Raw genomic sequence first — 20,887 nt, 5'->3', positions numbered from 1 at the left:
ATGCACACGTGTACACACACAGATGCATGCACACATACACACACAGATGCATGCACGTGTGCACACAAACACAGCCACATGCTGACACCCACAAGAACTCACTTGCACACACACACGCACACACAAGCATTAGCCTACTTTTTCCATCCACACCAACCATCTATTGTTTTCAAAAAATACTTTCAAAACCAGGGCATTAAATGCATCTTTAGCCTAATTTCTCAGAATACAATCTCACATCTTAAAATCACGATTTGGAACAGACGCTGCTGTAGTCACAAGCAGATCCGTTCAAAAAATAATCCGTGAAAACCGCCAGTGTCTCTTCGTGTTGTGTTATCATCTACTCAGTGACACAGTAGAATAAAATACTTTAATGTCTCGATTACACAGACCCCACGTGGCCCACAGACACACGGCACGGCGACTCCTCAGTGGCTGGGCCCCCGCGTTTCAGCTGGGCCCCCGAGTTTCAGCTGGCTTTCCCTGTGGGAGAAGGGGGCTCCTGGCCAACGCAAACCCACAAGGGTCTTCATTGAAAGCAGCCCTCCCTCTGAACCCCCCTCGTTCTGATGTGACCCTTGTTTGGGAGGATCAGGAGAGGTTGAGAACGTGTTTCGCTGGCCCTCGAAACAGGAGCCAGCCCAGAAGCAGCAAAGGGGGGTACGGAGTGGGGGAGCCAGTCATGGAAACCCACTGGGCCCCGGTGGTCAGCTGATGGTGCACATGCAGGCGTCGGCTGGTCCACACCTGCCAGGCCGGGCTGGCCGTGAGCTCAGAGCCCAGCCCGGGGCCAGAAAGCATCAGGCCTCCACTCCCTCAGGCCTGGGGGGCCCTGCGACCTCCCCGGCTCTGCTGCCTCTGCTGCTGTCGCCGCCCCCGGGGCTGGGTGGCCCTCCGCGGAGCCCGGCCCTGCTCTGGAGCAGCCGCACCATCTCGTGGTCCTTGTGGTCCAGCACGCGGGGCAGGAAGAGGGAGGACTTCTGCGTGCGGCGCGTCTTGAAGCCCCGGCGGGGCCGGCCCTTGCCGTTCACGGACACGTACCACAGTCTCTCGGCGCTGGGCTGGCGCCGCGCCCCCGGCCCGCTGGGCACCGTCCGGTACAGCCGGGAGGCGTACGTGTTGTAGCCCAGCTCGTGGATCCGCTCCACAAACTCGCACTCGGCGTTGTAGTCCTCCTGCAGGGGGCGGGGGGAGATGCCACGGTCGGCGCCCACGGGGGCCACGCGGACACGGGGCAAGGGTGTCAGGGATGCTCCTTCACACCGCCTCCCTGCCCTCCTCTGCTCCTGCACTCTTATCCCTCCACACCTTTGCCCGGGCCGTGCCCTCCGCCTGGCCTGCCCTCCCTCCCACCTGTGTCTGGTGAACTGGGCCTTCAGGATTCAGCTCAAGTGTCTCCTCTTCTGCCAAGATCTCCCGAGCATCTCCAGAAGACTGGCCTCTCCTGCCTCCCCTCTCTGGTTCCCCCAGCTCCGTCCCCCCTCCATGGGCACTGACTCTGGGGGAGTCCCCAGCACAGAGATGTGTGGTTGTCTCAGCAGAGCAGAGACAGGGCCTGCCCGACCCAGGTGCCCTAAATGTCTGCGGGCAGCGTGGACATCAGCAGGACTGAACATCTGGACAAAGGAAGGGGGCGGCACCCCAGATCGCTTTTGAAGAAATTGCATAAATGAGAGAGAATGAGAGAGAAGGAAGAGAACACAGAAAAGAGGAAGGAAAGAGGACGTGGCAGGGTTTTGCGAGCCCGGGTTCTCCGTCAGTCGGCGAACGTGGGTCCTGGGCCTTGAACTCAGAGTCGCCGTCTTGGCCTTGGGGTCACTGCCCCACAGGATGAAGGAGGGACGAATGCACACAGAGAAGCCGGGGGCCTGGCCGGAAGTCTGTGCTGGTAGACGGCACAGATACTGCTCTTCTTAGGGGGGCACAGAGGGGGGCGCCCAGCACAAGCAGAATGTACGGGACGTTGACTGTCGGCAGAGATTAATGGGGACCCGTGTCAGCCTGGGACGGGGGGTGGTGGATGTGGGTACCTGCCTTCTCAGATGCGGGCGTCTGGAGGGACAGAGGTGCAAACTCTGAACTGAAGGAGCTTCCACCAGCGTCCCTCAGGGGCTGCTGTGGGGTCTCCCCGGGCAGGGCTGGGGAAGGGGTGAGTATGCCATATGCTGACACAGTCGAGGCTTCAGGCCCTGCTCCAGGCAGGTGGGCACGCCAGGGGCCACTCCCCACCTCCCAATGCTTCCCTCCCACACTGTGCCGGGGGCAGGGCTGCGGGACAGGAAAAGGTGGGCAGGACTGGGCAGGAGGCAGGAGCGGGACACCCTCGGGGTCTGTCTCCACCTGGGGAGGGGGAAGGGGGCAGCTACTGAGTGCAGGTGGCCCAGAGGGCCGCAGGCCAGTCTCAGGGGTCTCAGGCTGGTCGGGGCCAGTCCCCGGATTGGGCAGCATGTGACGGGAAGGACCTCAGGGAGCACGATGTTTAAGCTCCGAATGCATCTTCCCAGTGACATGGAAGTCCAGAGGTGTGGGGGCACTCCGGTTGAATCGGGGCTGAGGGCTGCCTCTCCCCATGAGCCCAGCCCCTCTCTGTTCCCCGGCCCCTCCGTACATGCCCAGAGCTCTCTGGGTCACAGTACGGATGCCACTGCCCAAGACCAATCTCCGCACTTTACAGATGGGGAAACCGAGGCTCAGGGATGGTGCCAGGCCTCAAAGCACAGAGGGATCTGATGCTGTTCTGGCCTGTGCCCGACCCCTCGTGGCGTGGGGCTCAGAGGCTGTCGGGGGTGAGTGGGCGGGCTCAGGGCAGACTTAGCCCACCCCCATCCCGGGCATGCTACATTGGCGTCTGGCCCCCACGCTCAACTGTGAGAAACTCAGCGGCAGAACCGACCCTTCTCCCTGGCCCCTCTCCCCTGGAGGAGGCGCATCCCCCAGGAAGCCAGAGGGCAGGCTTTCTCTTTGCAGGGACACTGGAGGTGCAATTGAAGGGGCACAGTCCTGTGAGCCTCCCAGAGCAAGGGGCTCAGGCCCTCCTGAGGAGGGCACTCGGGGCGGGGGGCAGGGCACCCGCTTGCACCTTGTAGGGGCTCCTGGGGAGGCCGAGATGATCAGGAGGAAGGTGTCAGCTCAGGGCCAGGCTCACAGACGCCAGGGAACTGCAGCTGAGACTGTGGCAACAGTTCCTAACAGTCCCCACTGCCAGTCTGTCCCCGCTGTCCCACCCAGGCCCTTTGCGTCCCTCCCACCCCCGGCTCCACTGTCCGTCCTCCCCCGGGAGGTGACAGCCCCCCTGTCCTGGAGCAGCCTCGTCCTGGCTGGTCATCCTTCTCAGACTTTGCCAGTACTGGGAGCTTCTCCAGAAAAGGCAGCCCAGGGCAGTGCAGGGGGCGCTGGCACAGCTGCCGCCCCAGCTGGGTCTGAGCCCCAGGGGACCGGGCTGGGGGTGCAGGGAGGGCAGTGCGGTCAGTGTGATGAAGACGTGAGGAGGAAGTGGACTGAGACTGTCCCCAAGGAGGGGACACTGGGGAGAGTCAAGGAGGGACGGGCATTTTCGGGGATGGGAGCATTCCAGGCAGTGACAGTACTGGCAAAGGCATGGAGGGGTGAGCAGCATGGATTGTTTTAGAGACCAAGGGAGGCTCCAGAGGCTGGAGGAGGGCACAAGCGACAGAATGATGGTGGGAGGTGGGAGCAGAAGGTGGTCTGGGCCGCTCCTCGGTGGGCTGAGCTAAGGCACCTGGGTGATAATTTTTGGGTGAAGGAGAGTTCCTGAATCCACCTGAATGAATTCACATTTTAGGAAGACCCCCCAGCATGTACCTAGCATCGAGTACGACATATGGTAAGTGGCCAGGACACTGATGAATGAAGGAATGAAGGCCGGGTGGATGGAAGGAAGGAATGAAGGCCGGGTGGATGGAAGGAAGGAGGGAGGGAGGAAGGAGGGAGGGAGGAAGGAAGGAGGGAAGGAGGGAGGGAGGGAGGGAGGAAGGAGGGAAGGAGGGAGGGAGGGAGGGAGGAAGGAGGGAAGGAGGGAGGGAGGGAGGGAGGAAGGAGGGAAGGAGGGAGGGAGGGAGGGAGGAAGGGAGGGAGGAAGGATGGATGGAGGGAGGGAGGGAGGGAGGAAGGAGGGAGGGAGGGAGGAAGGAGGGAGGGAGGGAGGGAGGGAGGAAGGAAGGAGGGAGGGAGGAAGCAGGGAAGGAGGGAGGGAGGAAGCAGGGAAGGAGGGAGGAGGGAGGGAGGGAGGGAGGGAGGGAAGGAAAGGTGAATGGATGAATGAAATAGTGGGTGGATGGATGGATGTTGATGGATGGATGGATGGATGGATGGATAGATGGGGAAGGGAGGGAGGGAAGGTGAGTGGGTAGATGAATGGAAGGAAGGAAGAAGGAAAGGTGAATGGATGGATGGATGGATGGATGGACAGAAGGAGGGAGAGGCTGGAGGCCAGTAGTCCGGTCCCAAGGCTGTTTTAATGGTCCAGGTGGCAGGTGATGGAGGCCTGAGTCATAAGAGCTCCAGCGGTGGGGGTAAGGCAGGGGGGCAAGGGTTATGGATTGAAGAGAGAGATTCAAGAGGTCCGGTCAAGGACTTGGAGATGGGCTGACTGTGGGGCCTAGAGAGAAGGTGTCCGCCATGACTCCCAGCTGACCTTGGGCTTGAGTGAGCAGCTGGTGGGGCAATACTTATCGCGAGGGAGTCAGGGGAGCCGCTGAGTTCAGTTGAGGTGTGCTGCCCTCTGCCAGGGCTCTTTGAGCCATCAAGACTTTTGGGGGGTGATCTACTACTGAGAAGGGAGGTAGGGCTGGATGTGGGAGCTGTCAGGATGCAGTGGCCACTGAGCCACAGAAGGCGACGGCTGGCCTGGGTGGTGAGAAGCAGGCTGACGGCAGAGACCAGGGAGCCCAGACAACCAAGAGGCAGGGCCGTGGGAACAGCGCTTACAGGTGAGTCGGTGGTGCCCAGGATGGGGGCACGGGGTGGAGGTGACAGGGGTGGCACCAGGTTGCCTCACCTCCCAGGCTACCTGCAGGGCAGGGAGACTTTCCTGGAAAGTTCCACATGGTCCAGCTAGACCTCCTGGCTGTCACCCTGTGGGGCCAGGAACCTCTCCTCTTCCTTCCCCAAAGCCAGTCCTGTCACAGGGAACTCTGACCCCCTGGGCTCCCTCAGGTCATACTTTGTTGTTCTGTCCCTCAAGGCTCTGGGTCTCGGTCCCCCATGGAAGAGATGGAGAAGCCTTAGGCTTCCCTTCCGATTCAGCCCTCCCTGCCCGACTCTGCGAACTTCCTGGTGTGGGTAGAAGGCCCTCTGTGGTCAGGAAGACCTTGGGCCATCACTGCAGGCCAACGAGACCCCCTCCCTGGGCGTCCCCTCTCCATAAGGGGTAGCAGCGACTGTGGGTGGTCTGACCCCGTTTCGATAACAGAAAGTCAGTTCCGCTCACTCAGCGCCAGGGGTACAGGGTCCGAGGAGTCTGGAAGGCCACAGTCCACCTCCGGAAAACTCAGACCAGACCCTAGGCTAGGGGCATGTCCAGATAAACCACAATTAGTGTCTGGAGATTCTGGAAGCACATACAGAAGAGGCTGGGCAGAGGGTCCCTCCTCCCAGAACAGCTTCTATGGCATGGTCAGAGTAAACACACAGGGGCATTCCAGCCTGTGCATTTCCTTTAGCAAAACAGCGAAAATCTGTGATGAAATAACCAGCTTAAAGGAGGGTTTTCCGGCAAATTCTCTTCATCACTCTTTGCCTGACTTCAGAGGGGGCAGGGAAATGGTGTGTTTCCCCTGCAACCACCACTGAACAGAGAGACGTAACTGAGGGGAGATGGTCCTCGGGCTGCGTCGTCTAGGTTACATGTGGATGGAAAACCTCTCATTGCCCAAGGAGGTATCAGGCGAATTGCATGTAATGACTAGTTGGAGGTAGCAAATTTCCTAGTTACATGTACTTTACTCCGTGTCTTTCCCGCCCCCGCCCTTGGGGGCGGCACTGCCAATGCCCACAGGGCCACGGGACCCTTTTGGTTGCCGGAGCCCAGGAGGTAGATAGACGGGGTTCCAGCCTGCGTGCCTGGGACGTGGGTGCCACCTCCCTCTCTATTCGCTCCTAAGCGCTAACGGCTCTTGCCTTTCCACTCGCCGGGAGAAGCGGCTGTGCCACGCCTTGCTCCCCCTCTCCCCGCTCCCGGGAGAGCTCTGGGTGAGCCGACAGAAGAGCTTGTGTCCAGTGCACCCCTCGCTTTGCCCCAAGGCTCGCCTGGGTCCATTTATTTCAGTGGAAATGTGAGGCACCATCTCTCCCCTGCTCTCAGCTACCTTGAGGGAAGCGCAATACTGGTGACCACAAAATGTTGGAGGAACATTTTTCTAACCCGGCAGCACCGGAGGACATAAGACGTGTCTGACCCCCAGAATGATCCTCCCCAAGTCCCTCAAGCTGGTAGCCGCCTCTGATAGAAGCAGCTGAAAGAGCACTGGGCATGGAGTCACAGGGCCTGGGGTTCTGGCCCCAGCTCAGGTGCTGCTCGTCCCCGGGCAAAGCATTATCCTGCCCATGTCCCCTCTGTCCCCCGATGTGTTTAAAGGAGATGGCTGCCCTCCCGAGATTGGACTCACCGAAGCGTAGAGCCGTCCCCTCTTGTTCATGGCCAGGTATCGCCCGGAGAAGAGCCCCTTGATGGCCACAATGCCCACCTCCACTGCCGTTATCTCCAGGATACCTGGGAAGAGGCGGGAAGGCTCATCACTCCCACAGAGCCTCCCACAGAGCCCGGAGGTAAAGCCCTGCCCAGGCTCCGGGAGCGGGTGGGGGTGGTGGGAACAACACGCACCCAAGGGAGGGCGACTCTGGAAGTTCAGGGGAAGGAGAAATTACTGTGTGGCAGGTGAAGACGGAGGAGCATCAGGGGAGGCTTCTCCAAGAAGAACTCAAACCTGGGGGGATAATAAAACTAACACTTGCGCTCGCTGACTCTGCCAAACACAGTGGTCCTGCAGGACACAGAGGTTTTTGAGCCTCTCGACAGCCCTGCCAGCTAGTTTCATGAGACTGCTGAGGTTCAGTGACTTGCCCAAGACGGCACACACGTGTTTGAGCTGGAATTCAAACCCCGGCTGCAGACACGGGTCTGACCTCTCCACCTGTGCTGCCTGTCCTAGAGGGCCTGTGGAGTCCTGGGAGGGGGAAGGTTCCCGCCCCTGATGAAATGGGTTGATAATATAATCCACGCAGTGCACTGACCAGTGCCACCCAAACGTGCTGGCACTGGACCTGAGCGGGAGATGAGTGTCCAAGGGGAGCCCTGGGATACAGGGTATCCACAGCAAGCTGCCTTAGACCCGGAGCTCACAAAGGGAAGCTGGTCCCCGCTCTCCCACTCCACGCTGTATGTAAGAAAGTTTAAATCCACCCTAACACTTTCCTTCTGGACACCAGAGCGCTTTTTCTCAGTGGCCCTGCAACAAAGGCCCAGGTGGGGCCATTGTCCCTGGAGAAGGGCTCTGAGTGGCGCTCGGGGGTCGGCCGGCGCCCTCTCCAGGGGGCGCTTTTCTGGGTGCGCGCCTGGCCTCCGGCGACCACAGGGCCAGACGCGGGGCCACTGGAGGCACGCGGGGGTGCAGGCTGCGGGCCTCTCGCTTCCCCAAGTCGTAGGCTGAAAGGATTCCGCGGCGCCGGCCCGGAGACCAGAAAAGCGCGCGTCTGGATGCGGGACGGGGGCGGCTGCAGGCGCGCGCCCTCTTCTGCCTCCAGGCTGCCCGCCTTGGATGCCCCAAGAATTTGGACGCTCTGCAACTCCGAGGGGGAGACTGGATTTGGAGAAAACCGGGGTGTCGCTGCGAGGAGAGCTCGGGCACTCCCGTGGCCGCATCCTGCGCGCGGGGACGCCCTGGCGACAGCTGGTCCCCACTGCGCAGCTCTAGAGGCGTCCTCCGAAGACGCCCTCGCGGAGCTGCGGCTTTCCTCGAGGAAGCAGCGGTTTCCCGCCGCCGCCTTGAATCCACCGCACCTCTTCCTGCGCCCGGGGCGGAGGCCGAGCGCCGCCTCGCAGCGGAGGACCCGCGAGTCCCTGGCCACACTCCCACGCTCCCCACTGCGGTCCTGCTGGGCCCTGAGTTCGGCTCCCCTGCTCCTCTCCGAGCAGAGTTGCTTCGTCCTCCTGGCTTTGCCCTCCTCGCGGGAGGGTTCAGCCCTGGCCACGGGCCCCGCGACCGGACGAGCCTCATGGGACTCTGGCTCGAGCGCAGTCCAGCCGTGGGTCCTGGCTGCAGGGCAGGGTGGGGGTGTCTCTGCTCCCCCAGGCCCAGGGGGACGCCCCTCCGTGCTCCTAGCCCGTATCTGGCGGCCCCCCACGCAGCAGCGGGGGTGTCTACCCTGCCTGTCGCTCTGCTGCCAAGGGGAAGGAGGGAGGGCTGCGGATTCCGGCCCGGGCAAATGACTATCGGTGGCGGCCGCGGCCCGGGAGCCCCGCTCTTCAGGGCGAGTGTCCTCCGCGCAGAGGCATCGGCGCGGGGCGGCCACCTGGGCGGCTGAGAGCGCCAAGGGCGGAGGGGACGGCGGGGCTCCCCGGGGTGGGCAGAAGGAGGAGAAACCCTCAAAATAATAAAGATGATGGTAAATGCCTGTCCAGGGCCTTTTCTCCGAAAAACTCAAAGGGCTCAAACTTGTCAGGGCCACTGAGCCCAGCCGACCTGGGAGCCCCGGGACCGCCTGCTGCGCGCCCCCTCCGACGAGCGGGTGGGTTGGAGGGGAGACTGGACCAGCTCGCCCCGACAACGGACATTGGCCACCCGCACCCACTTCGGACGTCAGCTTCCCCACCACCGCCAGCTCCGCTCGTGCTCTTCTCCTGGACGTGGGGGGGAGAAGAGGGGACCCCAGCGGTGTCCCTCTGGCAGCAGGGGGTGGTCCGCTTTCCCGGACACCCTTCGCGCTCCGTGCCTTCTCCCGGGGCACCGCTCCTCCCCGGGGACCTCCAGGGGCGCCGCCAGGCCGGACACTCACTGTAGGCGCTGTTCTCCAGGCTGCCGTTGACGCGGCCGTTCGGGTGCAGCTGGAGGTGGTACTTGGTGGCGCAGTAGAGCTTGCGGCGCCGGGGCGCCCCGCCGAGGTGCTCGTAGACGCCGCCGCGGCCGCCCGCATCGCGCCGCAGCCGCACCCCGGGGCCCGCGGCGGGCCAGCCGGGCTCCAGCAGGCTGAGCAGCAGGAGCCAGATCAGGCCCATCGTGGCATCGCGCCCGCCCCGCGGCGGCGGCGGCTGCAGGCGAGCGCGGAGCCCATGGAAGGGGCGGCAGCCGGGCCGGGGCGAGGCGCTCGGAGCCGGTCCCGCGCCTGGCGGTGCCGACTCTGGCTCCGCGGAACGTGGGGGAGGGGAGGGAGGGGAGGGAGGATGGAAGAGAGAGAGAGAGAGGGAGAGAGAGAGAGATCCCTTAATTTTCACCCAGGATCGGGTGAAATTTCCGTTGCTGCGCAAAACGCTGAAAGAAAAGACGGTTCGGCAACAAAAGGCCGACGTGGTCCCCAGGCGGAGGCGCGGGAGGGGAGGGAGGCCGAGCGGGTGGGGAGCCCGGCGGGGCGCGGGGTTCGGGCCCGGCACACTCGCCCCCCGCGCACCGTCGTCGAGCCGCGGCTCCACTCCGCCGCGCGCCCCGCGCCCCCGCGCGCCCTCCCGACTCTGAAAGGTCCCTTCCCCGCCCCTCCCCCGCCCCCTCCCCCAGACCAATTATGCCACCGAAAATTATAGACCGAGGCCTCGAGGCGGCCGCCCCAGGCCCTGTCACCCCCTCCCGCCCCCCATCAATCCGCCGGCACAATAGGACCGCCGCCGCTGACTGATGTCCGGGAAAACAACTTGCGGGGAAGTCGCGCTGACAAACGCCCCTTAAAGGCGGCGCATAATGAAGGGGGCCGCGGAGGGCGGCGAGGGGAGGGCCCGGGGCGCGGGCGCGCGTGGGGGACCCCGGGCTTGTGTCTGTGCCCGGGGCTCCCCGCTGGAGCCGGTGCGCTGTCCTAGGTGGCCCGAGGCGTGGCGGGCCCCGCCAGGAGGTGCTTTATCCTGTCACGCACCCCATCCGGGCAGATCCGGAAGGGCGAGGTTTTCACACCTCGGGCGGGCCTCAGAGGGTCCAGTCCCAGCAGTGGGCCAGAGAGGGGGTTGGGGAGGTGGGAGGGGGACTGGAGAGCCAGAGCAAGGGCACGGAGACAGAGAGCCCCAGAGAGCTAGAGAGACAGACACAGAGAGAAAGACAGGCAGGAAGCCAGCGCAGGAGAAATATGCCAGAGATCCACAGACAGAAGGAGAGAGAGATCAAGTAACAGATGGAGACCAAGAGATTGTGTGGGAGGGATCCCCACAGAAAAGCGTGGAAGTCTGGTGGCCACAGAGAAAGGACACTAGAGAAGAGAGAAGTAGCACAGCCTGGGAAATATCCCCACCTGGTGGGTAGGGAGCAGCAATATAGATGCCCCTGGAGGGCCCTTGGACTGAATGGGGGGTATCTCCCCTAGGGACCCCAGTGAAGAGGGGCTTCAGACAGATGTTGGGAAAAGCCACAACCCCACACCCTCCTGTTATTCCCCTGGCCTCTGCCCCCTACCAGCCCCCTGGCCTACTGACAAGAAGGCTCAAGTAGGGGGGATTTGCCAGCTGGGTGTGGAGCCCAGTGTGGAGTCCAGTGGTCTAGACCACAGCCTTGGAGTGGAGTTGACCAGGGGCTCTGGGAGGAGCCAGGTGGGTTGGCGGCCCCCTGCCCATCCTTTTTGCCTGCATTAGGATTTGGGACCTTGGTCCTTCCCGGGGAGGGGCTGGTGTGCAGGGCACCAGGGGATTCCCTTGAGCTACAGGAGCTAGCACATCCCACTGGGATGTTTCTCCCCACCCTGACCTAACACCAATAGTACAGTGTGTCCTCAATGAGCCCACTCCAGCATGCTCAGTACCTGAGTGGCCCGGGGGCAGGGGGGAAATGTCACCCAGTACCTCAGTCCCTGGGGAGGTAGCTCCTGGCCAGGGTCTGTCTAGTCAGGGCCCATGAACAGTCCAAAGACGAGGCTACTGATTGCTAGAGCCGCAGACTCTTAATGATGGAGCCTGCTTTACAGGGAACAGAGGACGGCCCAGGGAAGCCAGAGGACAGACCCAAGAGAACTTTCCCATTGGGGCTCCACCCACAGACCTGGCCTGGGACATGCTGGTCAAGTGACCTTCTTAGGAGAACACAGAAGAGGCACAACGAGGGCTGCTGGTGCCCTAAACACCGTTAGATCTGCTTCCGGGAGTCAGGTACCTTCAGACAAAGTGTCAAGGAGAGACAGTGTTCAAGAGAGATAGAGACAACAAGAAATTCGGAGCAAGAGAGCATGAGAGCACGTGCCACCTGCGGGGGCTGGGGGAGGACAGGATTTCGGCGTCCCCGTTTCTGTACAACTGGCCTCAGCCTCCTTGTTGGTGCGACTTCTCCGAGGCTGCAAAGCTCCTGGGCGTGCTTTCTCTCCCCCGGGCCCTGGTGACAGCCACCCTTGACTCAAAGGGAGTTGTCTAAAACCCACAACAGCCTCCTCCCCGCGCCCCGCCCCAGGTCCTGCAGCAGCCCCATCCTCCGCCAGCGTCCGAGGGCTCTCGCCCCCTGCCTGCACCCCAGCCCCCGCCCACAGCCTCTCCAGGCCTTCGCTCACCCACCCACCCACCCACCCACTGAGGCCTTCCTCGCCATCTGAAACCCCCGCCCTCCGTCTTTCCTGGCCCAGGAAGCCCCTTGGACACCCCCACAGGCCTGGGCTTGGCTGGGCTGCCAGGCCCTCAGATGCTTGGGCCCAGGGAGGGGCACCTGATTTTGTTGCATCTTCCTGGCAGGCCAGAAATCTCATTGACGAAGTCGATCTGGGCTGGGCCGGGTGGAGGCACCCACACAACCCCCCAGTGGCGACCTCCGCCCCTCCCCCTCCAATTCGGAACCAGGTGGGGGGTGTGTAATGTGGAAATAGCGACCCTGTTAATTGCTTCCAAATGGTCAGTGCAGCCATTTGACTAATTGGTCTCTTCCAGGCCCCGGCCTGGACACCCCCAGGCCTGGCCCCAGCCCGCCTCGCTGCCACTCCTGGGACATCTGCTCTGGGTCCCCCCGCCCCCAGGTCCCCTCCCAGCCCTATCGGGTACCTGGGTGACCCCCTGTGACCCCGCCCCCACGCCTCCAGCCCCTTCCCCTGGAGAGGGAGCCAGGGAAGGGGAGGGGACAGAGGGGACACAGTGCCCTGTGATGTGGCCCCAGCCTGTAACTGGGGTGACTATCAGATGTGGTGCTGGCTCCAGGCCCCAAACTCACTCTAATTACACCCCCGAAGAGCAAGGGGAGAGAGACCTGGCCTGCAGTGTGCCAGCCTGGAGCCAGCGGGCCCTGAAATTCTGTGGGCAGCCCTGCTCCGGCCCACCTTACGGATGAGAAGTGGGGGCTCCAGGGCCCCAGCAGGGGAGTGAGGGAAGCTGAGACCTTCCCAGTCCCCATCTTTGCTTCGGGCAGAGTTAGAAGCCTCAGAGCAACAGGGGTGGTCCTCGAAGGTGGACTCTCCCCGCCCAGCTGGGGTCAGTTCTCTGCCTGGTGGATGCTGCCTCTGAGTAGACCAGCTGGCCGCCCTCCAGCCAAGGCCACCCCACTGTAAGGGCAACGCCTGGCCCCAGCGCCAGGCAGGAGCCCACCAGTTGGGGGGCATAGCTACCTCTTGGGGGTGCTCCTGGATGGCACCTGGCTAGGGGTCTCCTTAGTGCCAGATGTCCCAGGAACCCTAGGCCGGAGGGGTGGTCCCCGAGGGGGCTTGAACACTGCCTGTGCCCATGGACAGCGAGGGCTGCTGGGCACAGAGAGGAGCGAGACCCCACTCTGCTTTACGCCAGCAGGACCTCGGGGTGAGTCCAGCTCCTGAACGGCGTCTCGGGCCACAAGCACCCCAAGTAGGCGAATGAGAGACCAAAGAGGGCCACTTGAAGCCTGGGGGCCCAGGGCTGCAACCGCCCGAGCTGAGTCTTCTTTAAAATTTATTTATTTATTTTTAATTTTAAAGAGCTTTATCGAGATATAATTCACGTACCCTACGATTCACCATTTGAAGTGTACAATTCAATGCCTTTTAGTTCATTCACAGAGTTGTGCAACCAACAATTTTAGAGCCTTTTCATCACCCCAAAAAGAGGCCTCATACCCTTTAGCTATCACTCCCTACTCCTCCATTCCCTCCTCAGCCCTAAGCAACACTAATTTACTTTCCACCTCTTAGATGTTCCAGAACGTCCAGAATAGAGTTCCCTGTTCTGGACGTCTCATATGAATGGAACCATACAATATCTGACCTTTTGTGTCTGGCTCCTTCTACTCAGCATCATGTTTTGAGGTTCATCCATGTTGTAGCCTGTGTCAGTGCTTCATTCCTTTTAAAGGCTGAATAATATTCCATTACATGGATAGACCACACTTGTTTATTTGTTCATCCGTTGATGGACCTTTGAGTTGTTTCCTGGGTATTTGGCTATTATGAAGCCCCAGGCTGAGTCTTACAGGAGGAGGAGGGATGAGGGGAGTGGGAGAGAGGCACAAACACCTTGAGCTGCCCTCATTCTTCCTCGAACGCCTGAGGGCAGCCTCGGTGCCCGGTGTGGGGCTGCACGTGGAGCAGCTGGTGTGACCAGGAGCGTGGCCCCTGGAGGCGGTGGCCTGTTTCTATGACCTCTGGCACATGGACAGAACTCTCTGTGCCTCCGTCTCCTTGTCTGTGAGAGGAGGAACAGTACCCCCACTGCATGTGCTGGGTATGAGGATTCCACAGGTGAGCACCCAGATCGGTCCCCACGATGAGCACACTCTCACCCACGGTGACTGCGGCCCCCAGCAGGACCAGCGCCTCCACAGACCATCTCAAAAAGTGGCTCAGGGGAAAAGGCAGGATGATAATGCGGTGAGGGCTGTATGAGTCAGCTCGGGCTGCTGTAACAAATACCACAGGCGGGGCAGCTTAAACCACAGACATTTACTGTCCCCCAGTCCTGGGGGCTGGACGTCTGAGATCCAGGTGTGGGCAGGGCTGGTTCCTCCTGAGGCCTCTCTCCCTGGTGTGTAGACGGCTGTCTTCTCCCTGTGTCCTCACGTGGTCGTCCTTCTGTGTGTGTCTGTGACCTGATCTACTCTTCTTATAAGGACACCAGTCCTATTGGATTAGGGCCCACCCTGGAGACCTCATTTTACCTTAATTACCTTTTGAAAGACCTCATCTCCAAATGCAGTCACATTCTGAGGTTCTGGGGGTTACGACTTCAACATTCGAATTTGGCGGGACACAATTCAGCCCATGATAAATGCTAACAAGAAAGTGCGCCCCCAGGCCTGGGAATGGGGTGGAGTGGAGTGGGGGCTGGGGCTGAGATTTGCACACCGTCCCCCACCCATTGTGGCCCGGCAAAGCTTGATCAGAGCTATGAAAGCAAACACACCCCCACCCCCCACCTCTGCACATGCTGGTCCCTTCCCCTGGGGCATCCTTTTGCTCTTTACTTCTAGAAGCTCCTGCTGTTCCTGGAAGAACCAACGCATCGCCCCTGGAAGCTCCCACCTCCCCAGGCGGAACAGGTTCCCCCACCCCCACGTGCCGTCCTGATCCCAAGGCCTGTCGGGGTCAGCTTCCTGCTGTCTCCTGCTCAGACAGCGCACTGCAGAGGGCAGGCAGGCCTTGTCCACCTCTGTCCCAGACTGTCCTGTGCACTGTGGCCAGGACGTTTGAGATGGTGGGCAGGACGCAGAGACCGTGTGCTGGAGCTGCAGGGGCTCAGCCACTGGGGGCGGGGCGTATTGAGAAGTGCTCTCAAGGGGCTCGGGGGGAGGAGGGCCCTGACCCTCCCATCCCCAGAGACCAGCATGTTCCCTGTCCGCACCTCCCCTTCCCCCAGCCCCTCTGCTGCCTGACCCCGAGTCTGCTGTGGAAAACGAGCCTCCACTTAGCCTCCTACAGCTGGCTGCCAGGGGGAGGGAGACCCTTGAAATACAAGTACAGGAGCTGACATCGACGGCTGGAGAACTCCAATTCATGGTCTCTCTCAGGCCAAGGTGGGGGGGGCTTGGGTCCGGAATTTTCCAGAACCCCTCGGATTCCATTTTCTGCTTCATTCATTGTCCCTTCTGCCTGGGCACCCTCACAACTGTCAGCCCCTGACGCCAATCTCAAGTTCATCACACGTGGGCAGGACGTCTCCCCTCCGCCTCTCAGCATCACGGCGCCGCATCCTCTGGAAGAGTGCCCTGAGCTGAGAGAGGGGCTGAGGGGCTGAGCAAGCTCCCAGGCACCCCGGGCTCTGCGGGGAGTTTCCAGGGAGGGAGATCCTGGGGCAAAGGGCTGCCTGGCCCCATGGGGCCATGTGACCTCAAGGGACCTGTGTCCCCAGTGAGCAGCCGTCGATGCCCAAGCTGTAGGGACTCACGCTTCTCTCAGCTTCTCTTGAGGAAGTCTGAAGGTGCCCCCAGCCCTCCCTAACGGATGGATGCTGGCCCCGGTGGCTCGCTGACCATGTCACCAAGGCCCTGGGCAATTTCTGGGGACGCGCTTCTGTCGTCTCCGAGTCAGGGCCAGTCCCACCCTCGCCACAAATCAAAGTCAAGCCCTTAAGATGTGGCTGCCCCAAGCCCCCCTGGATTTCGTGATTTCGGGGGAAGCCCCTCAGCCACCTGGCTGGTGCGGGGAGGCGGCCGTGTAGCCGGAGGCCGCAGCGCAGCAACGGCGGTGAGGGAGCGAGGTTGGGAAGGAGCTAGGCGCGCACTTGCTTTTGTTGATGAGAAACATTTCTCGTTTCCCGACCTCAAGGGGCCAGGGAGGGACACTCACTTCCCACTCGCTGAGCTGAGGCCCTCCAACACCCACCCGGGGGCTGCTCTCGCCAGCAGAGCAAGCGAGGCTCCCAGCGCCGGCCCGGCCTCTGTCACCGCCAGCTGCCAAGCCAACTGCCAGTGTTGCCCGCAAGCCTGCTGTGGCCTCCGTTCCTGGTCCTGCTGCCACCCCTCACCTTCGAGTGAGGCCGTGTCCCTCACTTGCTCTGGGGCATGGCCTGGCCCCTGCCCATCTCTCTGGCTCCTCCTCCCCCACGCTTGGCCTTGACGTGTCACTGTGAACTTCTCAGAGTCCCCAGGAGCACCGGCTCTGCCCCACCTCGGGGGCTCCGCATTGGCGGTTCCCACTGCCTGCAGCACCTCGTCCCCTCCCCTGCTCCCACTTTGGCTTGTCTGGATTCTTCTTGTTCTCAGAGATCCAGCCGAGAGAGCCCCTCCCTGGAGGGGGCGTCCCTGCACCCCCTCCCCTCCCTGGCTGGGTCAGGGGTCCCCCCTCCAGGCTGCCTGCATCCATCTCATCCACGGGCCATTACCTTTGAAGGAGGCCAGGGGTGGTCTGCTTTTCTCTGCTTTCTCCATGCCCCCAGTCAGGGCTTGGCCTGAGTCAATTCCCCGTAGATGATGAATGAATGAATGAAGGAATGAATGAAATCTACACAGCATCCCTTAACCTGATCATGTTGGTCATTTGAGTGACAATGGAGGAAAGAAGGTCCTTGTATGGGTCCTGACAAAGCTGGCCTGGTTGGGGGGACAGAACAGCATTGTCCCATCTGACTGCCCAGCTGGCGGGTGGCCCCTTTAGTGTCCCTATTTCCAGTCAGGATGGAGGGGCTTCCTGGAACGTTCGATTTGCAAAAACTCCAGAAAAATTGTAGACTAGAAAATCACCCACCCTAAGAACTGTGCATGAGAAGCACAGAGTGGATCCTAAGGCACTTTTCAAACCGGAAAGAATCGTCCAGCAGGTAAAACCGTCAGGGCAGCTGAAAAGACTGAGAATGGAGCTCCTGCGCATCCTCCAGGGCCACTGTCACAAGGGACATCGGCAGAATCTGTGACAGTGTCCGTTGCAATGTCCCCTGCTCTAAGAATCCCAGGTGGCCTCTTATCTCACAAAGTCCATAAAGAAATATGCCCAAGAATGTTCCCTGCAGCATCGTTCACCGGGACATGAAACCAGAAACAACCCAGGCCACCTCCACACAGAGACTACGGTGCGACAAATGCTGCAGGCACACAACGAGATGGCCGTGAGCTCCCTGTGACCGAAGGTTCTTCAAGGGGTCTGTAAAGGAAACTACGCAGCAACAGACAGCATGGGGAGTGCAATCCCATTCGTGACGTGCTGGGTTCGGATCCAGGTTGTGCCACTTACTACCTGTGTGAGCTTGGGCAAACTACCCTCTCCAGGCCTCCATTTCCCCACCTGTAGAATGGGGTGATTATGGTGAGGCTGAGGTGAGTCAGCACGAGTGCAACCTTGAGGGCCGTGTCTGGCGCACAGTGTGCGCAGATCTTGCCGTGGTTTTACTATTCGCACACGCTGACGGATACACGGAACGTTTCTGAAAGAGACACAAGAAAATGTGGGAGCCGTTAGTTACCTCCTGGGAAGGAGGCTGCAGGTAAGGGATGCACATAATTAACACTCTTTGGGTTTGATTTCGCTGTGGTTTTCATTTCTACTGAGAGCAGGTAGGCAGGTATTGCTTTGCTGATTCCTAAGGGAGTCTGGTATGCAAGGCGTGCGCGGCGAGGCCCTTCAGCTGGGGCAGAGGCGACGGCAAGGGATCAGGGCTAAGGTCTGCAGGGATGAGAAGGAAGCAGATGGGGGCAGCGAGTTCCTGCGCTGTACACGCTCTGTCTCCTCTGACAGCAGCTCCGCCCAGGCACGGATGCTCCGACAGGTGGAGGCCCAGGCAGGCACGAGCACGTCCAGGGTGGACCCTGGGCTGGATTCAGACTCCACAGCCCATCTTCCTTTCCACTCATCAACATGATCTGCAAGCAGAAAGTCGGAACGATCAAGCGTCCCCATGCAGATCATTTTAGGTGCACATGTCAGCACAGACAGCAGCCTTGCCGCCCCACCTGGCACTGTAAGCAATGACCAGGCATGTAGAACTGGGCAGGGCTCCTCAGAGACCCCAGGCCCTAGACCCACTCTTGCATTGACACACAAAAAGCTGACCTTGCAAGATGGAATTGGATCCAGCTCAGGGACTGACGGACGGCGGGCTTAAGCAAAGCCCCCACTTGACTTACCAGGGAAGCTTGGGGCCCATGCGGACACGGCCACTGCCTGCTCGAGGCCTGCACAGTGTAGCTAATTGGCCTCAACATTTTCCTCTCTTGAATTTAAATCCTTTTAGCGACAGATTATGAGACAATGGGCTCTTGGGGGCCGTCATTAGGCCGGGGGAAAGCTCTGGCTCAGCCATTCCCCGGGTGAGCCTCGTTACTGGGCGGTTTAGAGGTGCCGTGTGTCTCTCCTGGGGACACGCACACAATGTGAAGAATGTCTTCGAGCCACAATGACATTTTCATTACGGGCGGCCCGCCAGCCCTCACAAAGGAGCCTTTCCCCCAGCTCAGGGCCCACGATCCGGAAGGTTCTTAGCCTGCTCTATGGCTCTCTTGCTCCGGGTGAAAAGGGGGCACCAGAATCCAAGTCGAACACCCCTGACCTCTGCCCCACATGCAGCACCCATTCCCAGGGCGCGGGCTGCTGTGGGGGTGTGGGCCCGAGGCTGGGCCGGCTGCACTGCGCTGCTCTCGCAGAGCACCCTGCCTTCCCCGGGACCATCCGCCGTGGCCTCTTTTGTCCCTCAGCTGTGATTTCACCTGCCTGTCACCGGGAAGAGCTGCCCTGTCCCCCGCCAGCCAGAGAATTGGTAGCCACTGCTCCCCAGACGCCCCTGGGCGGCCCTTACTTAACCTTTCCCTGACCTGCAGGGCCCACACCCACGCTGTCTCCGGGACCCGGGCCGTGGCCTGGGTTGGGGGTCTTTGGGTGCAGTCAGACCTGGACCAGGAAAGAATTCTGCCCAGGGTCCTAGGCCTCTTCCCACTGCCCCCCGCTACGAATTGGGGGCTCACAGGAGTTGGGGGGGCACGGGTCTCCTAAAGCAGAGTTCCCAGTAAAGGCAGAAGGGGAAGGGCTTTGCCCCCGGGCGGGCGGGGTGTCCCTCCCGGTGGCTTCTGTCCCCCGACCCGCGGCTGCTGCAGCCTCGTTTGTAAAACCATGATTTTCTCAGCTGCATTTTGATCACTGCAATGAGCTTTCAAATACAGTCTTTCTCTAGACAAAGCCGAACTCGACAGCTTGGCACCGCAGTGGAGAGAGACACGGGGTCCCTGCGGCTCCATCCGAGGCCTCGCCCCATGCCCAGTGGACGGCCCAGCTGTATTGCCCACCTTGACTGCTGGGGCAGGCATGGGACTCTCCCTCAGGCCAGTCCCCGGGCGTTTCTGCAGTGTCGACGCACTGACCTCTGTTTGATAGCAGCTCTACAGAGCTGTAACTCACATAGCACACGATTCACCCACGGAGGTGCACGATTCAGGGGGTTAGTGTGCTCAGAGGTGTGCAGCCATCGTCACCACCAGCTTTAGAACATTTTAATCACAGCGCAAAACCCCTATCCCCGTTAGCAGTCGCCCTTTCTCCCGAATCCCCCCGCCACCGGCAACTACTCGTCCACTTTCTGCCCGTGTGGATTTGCCCGTTCTGGAAATGTCATACAAATGGACCAGCGATAGGTGGTCTTTTGTGACGGCCAAGGCTATTGTCGAAACAAGGAAAGGGCACCGGCCCCTCCCTAGTGCCCCGCGTCTTGGCACCCGCTCATCGCCCACACGGAGCAGGTTGTGGGCGGCAGGGTCAAGCCTGGACCTGGCGTTGGAGACCACAGATGTTTTGGCCACTTCTTTTGAGCTCGACTCTGAAAACTGGGGGTCGGGGACCCTAAGGGAGGGGCTGTGCACCTCAGACCAGTCTGGCCGAATCCAAGGGAGTTAACAGGATGCGTCCTGCTAGTGGGCCAGGTAAGAGCCCCGGGTGCCGTGCGCCAGCAGCGGGGTGGGGCGCACCTGATCTCGTGTGATCCTCACCCACTTGGGCCCCCCCGTCACCCCGCTGGGACCTGGTGGGGCCAGCATTTGGCCCCAATCTGTCTCCTTTCGAGAGCTGGGCTCCCTCCTCTGCAGGCACGGGCCAGGAGCCGGGGCTGTCCTCCAGACGCAGGCAGCCCCCTCCTCTGTCCCCCGCCCATGTTCCCAGCACCTCCGCTGCCCAGATCCTGGAGTGGGGCGGCGATGTAGCCTCCTCCCAGCTTCTGAATCTGAGAAATGGGCACAAGGACAGCAGCGCCTTCGTGAGGCTGCTTCGGGGACTGCGCTCCTGGGGAGGCGCTCGCAAGCACCTGCTCCTTCTCCCCTCTCCTGCCCTGGTCGCCTGTCACTGCAGCCGCGTTGCTCTGAGGACAACAGGGGACCGTGTGAACTGCTCCCCGTGACTCTCAGGTCCAGCATGGGCTGCTGTCACCGCCCCGCCCCAGGAGAGTGAGAGTCTCCTCCATCACTTCTGCCTCCCCGGCCCGAGCACAGCTCCCGCTTCTGCTGAGGTCGGGGCTCCACACAGTCCGCCTTTCCCCAAAGTGAAACCCACCAGAGGGCCAAAGCTCACTGGCCCCAGGCCTGGAAAACCACTGACACCTTCAGATGTCCCTCCCTGCTTCCCTCTCTTGCTGTCTCTCTGACTTGCAACTAGACCAGCCTTCGCACACTTCCATCTCTCTTCGATTTTTGCTTTCGGATTTGAAGCCGCCGTTGGATGCAGGGAGTGGCCTGTGCCTCCAACAGGCCATCTCTGCCCAGGGATGTAACCCCACCGTTGCCCTGGGATGAGGAAAGGACAGGAAAGCCACAGAAGCCAGAGGCTGTACTGGCCTCTGAGGACCCAGCTCCCGGGATCTGCCCCCGAGTGTCCAGGAGGAGCGAGACCATCTGGAAGA

General features: G+C 61.2%; 1 protein-coding gene across 1 annotated transcript; it reads right to left on the bottom strand.

Annotated features, from left to right (window-relative positions):
• Nucleotides 1–819: 819 nt before the first annotated feature.
• On the bottom strand, nt 820–9,235 carry FGF3 (fibroblast growth factor 3). Its single transcript, XM_058527682.1, is given in 4 exon segments — nt 820–917; nt 920–1,178; nt 6,630–6,733; nt 9,016–9,235. Coding segments are annotated over 4 exon segments (681 nt in total).
• Between the last annotated feature and the right edge of the window lie 11,652 nt (nt 9,236–20,887).

This window comes from Diceros bicornis, chromosome 31 (assembly GCF_020826845.1).
Source record: "Diceros bicornis minor isolate mBicDic1 chromosome 31, mDicBic1.mat.cur, whole genome shotgun sequence".
NCBI classification, from domain to species: domain Eukaryota; kingdom Metazoa; phylum Chordata; class Mammalia; order Perissodactyla; family Rhinocerotidae; genus Diceros; species Diceros bicornis.
Note: the sequence above shows the minus strand (reverse complement) of the source record. Positions and strands in the feature narration are given on the sequence as shown.